The following is an 8,852-nucleotide window of genomic DNA, read 5'->3' as shown; positions in this document are numbered from 1 at the left end:
TATTGAAAAAATAAAAAAAAAATTAAAGTACACAATGTAAGCTTCTTGTGTCCTCATTTGACACACTCTGTAAATTACTTTCAGGAAAATAACAGGTTTTAAGAGAAGGCCAGTCAGTCTTTTTCAGGATTCTTTCTGTGGGCATTTTGACGTGTGTGTTGTATCCTAAAGAAACATAGAAGTACCATATTAGAATAGACATTTCAATCCAGGGAAATAGTTTTAAGGCTTTACAATTCTAGAATAATTTTCCAGAGCATAGAAGATGTATTTTTCTGTGTGAATATTGAAGCTTCCCCCCACCCTGCTGTAGCAATGGAGCCATTCAGGAATAAACTTACATCTTCCCCTGTAATGGCATTGTCCACATGGCAGTCCTTTGGGAATCTTTTTTTTTTTTTTTTTTTTGGTCTTGTCTGTGAAAGGGACTTTTCCTCCTGCCCCATCTGGAGCACATGGGACAAAAGAAAGGAATCAGTCCTCCAGTTTCCTTGCTAGCCCCTCTGTCAAACCAAAACTAACTTCCTTCTTCCCTTCCCTTTTCCCACCACCTTCACCCAAGACCCTAAAGATGGCAACAGGTGAACTCCAGATTTTCGCCCTGTGCTGCCCACTGTTTTGTCAGCAGCCACCAAGGGTGTGGGGGCGTGCACAGGCTCTGATTTTATAAGATGCATGGTGTGTTGCACTGTGGATCTGAGATCAGACGAACCGGCCCTAAAACTCTACAGACCTGTTTATGGTGTTTCACTGGCTGACAGCAAATGGAAGGTGGGAACTCCCCTTCGCTTATCTTTTGAACAACCGGCAGGTTTATGAAATATTGTGCATATATTTGTCTTTAAAATCTGGAATCGTTAAGCTCTTTTTTTTTAACCCCTTCTTAGAGGTCTGTGCATGTTGTCGGTATTTTTTTTTTAATACTGCATGTTGCAGCATCTTTTTGCTTTATTAAAACACATTTCCTTCCGTGATACTGTGTCTCGCTGTTCCTAGTGTAACTGGATGGATATGACATTGTTTTTTTATTTTTGTACAACCAAAGCCAGAGCCGTTGTTCTGTTGTCTTGTGGTGGTGGTCATCGTTGCCCGGTTAGCCAGCCCATCGAGCCTTTTCATAGGTGGCACTCTTCCTATGGATGTAGTAATATTGATCTTAGGGAAGAAAATCTTATTAGGACAGAGGGAGATGATTTTTCCCTTAGCCTGTTTAAGAGATGCATCGCTCCCTTTGAGGGGTAAGGCTAAAGAGTTTGGGGGTGAGGAATGGGAAGGGGAATAGTAAGCAAGATGTACAGTTGGTTATTAGTGTGGAAGAGACTGGATGATGAAAAGGGGGGAGGGTGAGAGAACAGATGAATTCAAAACTGTCAGAAAACCAGGGCTCAGGGAGGACGTTGGTGCTTTAGAGAAGGCAGTATTAGACATTAACACAGTGCTGGGACCAGGCAGAAATCATAACCAATGCTTTGCTCTTTGGGGACTACATGACTTCAGCTCTACCACTATTAGAGGTCCATAAAGTCTGTATATTCCTGTTATTTTTTAAATAGGAAATTGTTACTGCAGCTAAACAGATTTTTATATATAGTACTCATTTTAATTTCTCCATGTATAATGTGATAGTGTAATTAGGTTTGCATTCTGATATATAGTATTGAATTAATATAATATTACATGTATGTATTTATAATTCAAATCCAGAATTTCTAAATCATGGTGGTGGTGGTGGTGGTGGAAATGATGATTCATCCTCTGATGAATGAGAAATTGTGTTTGATTTAAGCCTTTACAAGGCTAAATAAATCTAGTGGGAGGCCTGACAGCTTCTTCAGTTCACCTAGTCTCCTGACTTGCTTAAGCTCTCTTTTAAGAGATTATTTCTGAAGCTGCCTCAATAATATGTGCATCAAGGATTAGTTAACAAGAACACAACAACAAGAACATATAGGTTAGATTCCAAGTGCTAAGCAAATATCTTAATGCAAACTATACATTTCCTATCGATGTAATGAATGCATGGTGTTTAAAATCAGAAACCATTTAAAGAATTCTGAAAGATTTCAATGATATCCCTGTAGGAATTTACAAGGCAATGTTTCTCTCTAAACCTGACCTTCCAACATTTTCTCTCCAAAATGAACCTTGCTATTTATATCCATTTAAAAAGATATTTAAATGAACAGGAATATTATGAGGATGGCAGTAGAAGAGCTTTTGTTAAAAATTCCATTGTCTACTGATTTTAGTACAGTGTGTTTTTTTTGTTTTTGTTTTTGTTTTTTTGTTTTTTTAGGGCATACTTTTCATTCCCCTTCAAAAGATGTGTGATATCCTCTGAATTTTAAGGCTAAAAAAGGGACTGAAAACAACATGGTGCCCTTTCACCTCAGAGGTTCTACACTTAACAGACTTGTAAGAAGTGATATGAGTATATGGCCTTTAAGTTATCTTGGCAATCTCAAGAAATGTGAAATTTTTGAGTTTATCCCAGTAGAATGAATGTGTGTCATTGTGTAGCTATTTTTCCCCCAAATGTGTGTTATACTTATATAAAGCTTGAAGTGAGAAAAGTAAGGGAAGTAGGACCATTTGGAAATAGTCTAAAATAGAGAGGCAAGGAGGTAGAATGGCTTTGCTTATCCATAGACAAAAGTCTGCTAAGAAGAGCCAGGATTTTTCAGGCCTTCCTGGAAGGAACTTAGATGGCTTCATCCTGCCTTACTTCAAGCACTGGATAGACAGAGAGTAAGTGAGGGAAATGGATTATTTCATTTGTCTTTAAACACCATCCATGTAATTAAAAGTTATTTTTGGATAAGTCTGCTGTAACTGTGTATCCATTATGATTCTATTAAATGCCATTGTTGCCGAGTCTCAAGTATTCGAGAGTGGGCTGGTACCTTTCTACTAAAAATTAGTGGGAATTTTGCCAATGTTGAGAAGATTGATAGTATTCTCCAAACTGGCTTCCCCCATCCCCTTTTAAAACATAAGCTACTTAGTAAATTTTCATTAGTGACTTTTGAGACAGAGATACCCCTAATTAAAGAACAAATGAATCTGTTTCTCAAGAAATAGACTGGGCCACAGGACTTGAATTTGGGTTTATGTGCCTACATAACAGAGTTTACTCTGGCTACCAATTGTATACTTGGATTATTGGGTGTGCTTGCTTGATGTTATCAGCACTCATTAGCCTGCTGTTTCATTTGCTAAAAACACATGGTTGTTGAATCAGCCTTTAGGGGGATGGGTTTCTTTCTGTATTTCACAGTGTTATCCATGGTCCTAGGATGCAATTGATTTCTACTTTACTAATGGGGCAGAGGAGAGCAAAAGTGCCCAGCTCTGGGGCTGTTGTATGGAAGTGTGTAACCTTGCCCAAGCACAACTCAATGGCGGATCCAACTATCTTTTTTTTGTTGTTGTTTTGTTTTATTTTATTTTTTTCATTCTGTAAAAATGACAAAAGAGTTTCCTGTGGAAAGTATAAAAAGAAACGTGCAAAGTATGTCTTTCACAGGAAAAGCAGAAACGGATGAAAAATAGGGATTTCCGTAAAATGTTTTCATTTGAAGTAGGGCCTTAATATTGGACAGGGAATGTGTTGCTACTAAATAAACTTGTAAATAGTTAAGTGCTCAACCTAAAACTGTACTTTGATTTCCAGTGAGGGCGGTAAAATACTGGTCAAGGGGGGGAGAGAAGTAACAAAAGTGGTTTATTTGGGACATCCTTGTCTTAAAGAGAGGCACATGCCAGTGTCTGGGCAGCAGGACCTGGGAATCCTACTTAAAAAGAGGTGTTACTGTGGGATTCTCAACGTTCTCTGGTCCTAGTTGGACTCAGCAGGCCCAGGTCTGGTCCCTGAGGTTCAGCGAGGGGGATACACAAGAGCAGCTGAGTGCTAGGCCCTGGGCCTCCAGCGCCAAGTCAGGGGAGAAGAGGCCCCAAGCCCCTGCCTCGGGTCACCATGGCAACAGGGCCTGGAATACCACAGTGGTGGTCTTCCTCAGCACATCCGGACTCCCAGTCCTGCAGCTTCAATGTACACAGGAGGGGAAGAAAACCAGGAAGAAAATAACCATCCCTTTCTTCCCTTCCCCTTTCTCTTCAACAATGCTTCTTTCTCCCCTCCTCTCCCTCCCCCCACCAAAATTGAACTGCGCTTTTCCAAAGAAACCACAGGCAGGTTTGGGGGTAACCTTTTGGGGTTCTGGTTTTCTCTGCAGAGATTCGTCCGACTCTTGTAAATCTTTGGCTGCTTTGACGTTGAACTTGATGACATTCCATGTTTTTGTTGTGCTGCTTTACATTGATTTTTATTTTTGTTTTTTTGTTTTGTTTCCCCCCCCTTTACTCTCCTTTCCTTTTCCCCCTCCCCTCCAATCAAAAAAAAAAAAAAAGAAAAAAAAAGAAAAGATTGGGGTACATATATGACTTGTCTTGTTACCTGCATTTTTTTTTCCCACTGGAGGTGGGTGGGGAGGGAAGGGGAAAGGATGTTCCCTTGCAGACATACGAGTCCTGAAAAGTTTATTAGGACTGTGAAGTGGTATAAAAGGGAGAGCCTCAGCCCCGGGTGGGCAAGAGTGGGTGGGGAAATCTACCTTTGTGGGGGAAACAACCAGAGACCACAGTGTCAGGCTTGAGTTTGAAATCAGAGCCTGAGACTCCAGCAGCTCAGGTTCGTGGCTGATTCAGGTTAATTGGTAAAAAAAAAAAAAAAAAAAAAAAAAAAAAAAAAAAAAAAAAAAAAAAAAGAAAGAAAAAAGAAAAAAAAAAGAAATAAAAGGCTAGGAAGAGAATGAAATATCGCTGGGCCAAGTTACACCTATATTTTTTTTCCCCCTCTCTGTCCCCATCCTCTTTCTAGGTTCTTCACACACCCCCATTCGGCGTAGTGCCCAGAGAGCTCAAGATGTGTGGCAGTTTTCGGATGGAAGCTCGAGAGCCCTTAAATTCTGAGAAAATTTGATGCCCTTTCCCCCCACCCAAGGCAGGGTGGGATGTCCTGCCGCCCAGCCGACATCAGAGCGTGGTCCGTCATCCTGCTAGTTTGTGATGTTTTCTGACAGTAGCCTCCAAGAAGCCGTCGTGTGAAGACAGAGTCCTGCGGAGTCCTCCCCGTTTGGGCCTGCAGCGCCATTTTATTTATATTTTTTAATAAAAAAACAAAAAAAAAAACCAAAAACATAAACAAACAAACAAACAAACAAACAAAAAAAAAAAAAAACCAGACCAGAATCGCATTGGAACAGTGAATCAGTCCCATGTTATAGGGCCTACGGGCCGTCACTGTCTTTGGGTGATGGCCAAGCCCTCTTGAAACCAGCCAATTTAATTACCTGTACTGTGGAAAAAGAGCATGAGCCCCCCAACCCATTGTTTCTATACATTCTACGTTGTCTTTTAAAACTTGTGCTTAACATTGACACAATAAATGTTGGAGCTTTAGGTTCTGCTTGCTTGTTTTTTAATTTTTAATGCTTCAGAGACAATGCAGCTGGTTATGACTTTGTATTACCGTATCCATTTGCTTCAGATTACCCCTGGGTAGGTTGGGGGAGTGGGAGTCTGCAGTGGGGGGAGGTGAGGAAAGTAAAAAAGGTTAACATCCACAAAATGGCATAAATTTTCAAGGAGAATCAAAATGCAAAGCTCTAGGACTAAATCATAGGGATATCATAATTAATGTAGTAATAGTGTTGCTGTTTATTAATGCTGAAGTGTGGTTTTCCTAACTGTCTGACTTATAATTTGCATACCATTAAATAATACATAATGTGGCATATTACATTTCTGGTTTTCAAATCTACGCTTTCGGTGGCACTATTTAGGGTCTTGAATTTGTCTTTTTATCTAATGCAAAAAACTCACATCTCTGGGTTAAGTCTATGGCCCAGCCAAGAGAAAGTAATAAACATCTTTAATTGCTTATCACATAGCTTCACTTTGGGCCCTCAAACTCATAGTAAATATAATTTACATTAAAAAAAAAAAAAACAACAACAACCACCCTGTGCTAATCTCAGGGAATTTGGGGTTTTGTTTTCCTGGAAGGGAAGCTGGGCAATAATAAAAGAAGAAATTCTATTTTCCAATCATAGTGCTAAAGCTTCTATTTCCCTAAAAGTTGTATCATGAATCAATCATAAATATATTCCAATTAATTTATAAAAAGCCATTACATAAGGGAGAAAAGAGAGGGGGAGGGTAGGATGGTTTCCACTGCCTGGACCTCCAGGTGAGGATTAGAAATAATAAGATATATCAATAAATAATAGAATCACACGTTCTCTATTTTGACTGTAGGGGTATTGTGTATGTGTGGGAAAATGAATCATTCACTCAGCCTTTGGCCAGATTATTCATATTAGTAAAATTATTAGTGGGAATAATATCAGGAGTTTTTCTTGCTTAATCATCATAAATAAGAAATTGTATTTGTAAAATTCTTCCTATATATTACCACATTCTGTCTTCAGAACAGCCCTCTGAAGTAGATAAGGTAGGGCAGATGACTCCATTTGACAGAAAGGTAAATAGACAAACTTGGACTAGGACTTTTTCACGCTCACATAGAAAGTGATAGAATGATAGAACCATGATTGGAACCCAGGCCTTCTTTTTCACAATGTAGTACATTTGCCATTATACTATCACATTTCTCTAGGGAATGTATTATATGCATATATGTGTGCTTGTGAATATGTATAAACATATATATTGAATATATATATAGATATAAATATGCACAGATATATACATGTATATACATGTGCATATATATCCATACACACATGCTCAAAGTTAGTTATTTCATACCAAGAAATATAGCTGTATATTTTTATACATATGTATACTATATATGTATATACACATTTATATGCTATATAATACCTATAAATACTATATATGTATATATATGTTGTATAAATGTGCATACATACTTCTGGGTATTAGAAATGACTCAATGTATTTATTTTTCTCTATAAAAAGCACAGGAAATGATATCTCAAGAGAGAGCCCAGGGCAAGGTCTTTCTCCCCTGTCTCACCAGTAGTTGGTTTTCCCATGACAGATGAATATCCTTGATTAAACAAGGGGTCTCGGCAGGTTATCCTCAAGGGCAACATACTCAGGTTCTATTGAGCCAAGAGAGGAAGGGAATTTTGGACATAAAGACATTTCACAGCAATGCTCCAGCTTCAGATCGCCTCCAGACCTTTGAAGATCAGGACTGAGGGCTCTCTGCCCTATACACCCACAATCCATCTCTTCTCTTACATCCCTATATAGAGTGAATGGTTTTTTAAAGGGAGAACCAAAGCACCCAGAGCAATCAGTCTCTAGTTGTTAAGATAAGTTCAGCTCTATTGTTGAACTTGGGATTTATTAGGCTTACCTACATGATTTGTGCATTTCCTCTCATTTTCAACAGTTTATAAATCGATTGTTTTTTTCTGGAACCTTTGCTTGGATAAAGGGTTTATATACATCTTCATATTTATTCTTCTTTTTGGAAGAAAAACCAAACATTGATCATAGAAAAAAAATGAAGCAAATTTCAAACATCTTCAAATTCATTTAGAAGGTGGGTTATTGAGCAAAATTAAAACAAGTTAAAATTTAACTTAAATTTAAAACACATTTAGCATTTATGGCTTGAGAACCTGCTTATCTATAGGTATCTGACTCTCAAAATTCTAGTAGTTTTCCAGTGTTCAAACTACCTTGAAGCAGATCAGGAAAAAGGGAAGGATTAAGAAAAGTAAGTCAAGAATTAATGAATGGTACAACTGAAAGAGAATTTGGAGTGCACCTCATCCACTGTTCTTTTTTGATAGACCAGGAAACAGATTCCCTAAAAAGTTAAATGAATTGAAAGTCAGTGGCAGAACTTTCCTGAAAAGAGAGATTTCATATTATAGACGGATTAATATATATTATTAGGCATTTATCAAGCTATTTGTAAAACAAAATAGTATCCCAGATGTTGAGTTGGATTTCATTTGGTCCTCACAATAACTTGGAGAAGGTGGTGTTAGGGTATTGGTTTTTTTAAAAATTTTTTTATTTTAACAGATGAAGGAATTGTGGCTCAAATTTGTATAAGGACATACAGCTATTTGACTGCAGAGATAGGACTTTAAAAATAGAAGCTGTAATTGTAGTTTTTGGAGAGCTTGCTTAGGCTTTCTTCCTAGAGCTATGTTCTGAGACTCTTGCCCTGATGAGGAGCCAATTAGATGTCCATCTAGGTGGCTACAACTTATGACAATAATTTTTTGGGAAGGGATAAAATCTGGATCTGATTTCCTCATTTAAAAGAACTCTGGGTGTTAAAAATGTCTCCACTGATTCGGTTCAGTAACTCCATTGTTACTTTTAGTTTTATTGATTTCCCTAGGAAAACAGAGAGATCAGGGAATTTTCTCATAGTCACATAGCTAGTATGTATCAGGTACAGGTACAGGTACAGGACAGACAGATTCAAGTCTTCATGATGTCTAGGATACTTCTCCATAAACATATATTTATAGCATTATATATACATATAAAGCATAATTTGGTCCTCACAATATCCCGGAAAGTTAGATATTATTTCTGTTTTATAAATAAATCAGGAAACTCAGGTTCAGAGAAATATAAATTGCACAAAGACACATAGATATTTGATGACAAAGCCAAGCCTCAAATCCCCAAATTCCAAATCCAGTGCTTGATATACCACTCTAGAGCTACTTCATACAAGATCACTAGAATTATAAGAATAAAATCTGCTGGCTAAAAAGGAAATGTCTTCAATGAGAAAGAGTAAACCTGCATAAACTTTGCATGCATTG

The 8,852-nt window shown here is 37.9% G+C and overlaps 1 protein-coding gene across 8 annotated transcripts in view; it reads left to right on the top strand.

Moving 5' to 3' along the window:
- The window catches only part of BCL11A (BCL11 transcription factor A), a 120,017-nt gene extending 114,557 nt beyond the window's left edge, over positions 1-5,460 (top strand). For 6 of the 8 annotated variants that reach the window (XM_051975330.1, XM_051975328.1, XM_051975327.1 and 3 more), the window contains one exon: positions 4,880-5,460. In XM_051975330.1, the coding sequence (XP_051831290.1) occupies positions 4,880-4,981 (102 nt within the window). In that variant the 3' untranslated portion in view covers positions 4,982-5,460. The remainder of the gene's footprint in view (positions 1-4,879) is intronic. The other 2 variants (XM_051975326.1, XM_051975322.1) reach the window with 1 other exon arrangement.
- Positions 5,461-8,852: the final 3,392 nt, after the last annotated feature.

This window comes from Antechinus flavipes, chromosome 2 (genome assembly GCF_016432865.1).
Source record: "Antechinus flavipes isolate AdamAnt ecotype Samford, QLD, Australia chromosome 2, AdamAnt_v2, whole genome shotgun sequence".
Lineage (NCBI taxonomy): Eukaryota > Metazoa > Chordata > Mammalia > Dasyuromorphia > Dasyuridae > Antechinus > Antechinus flavipes.
Note: the sequence above shows the minus strand (reverse complement) of the source record. Positions and strands in the feature narration are given on the sequence as shown.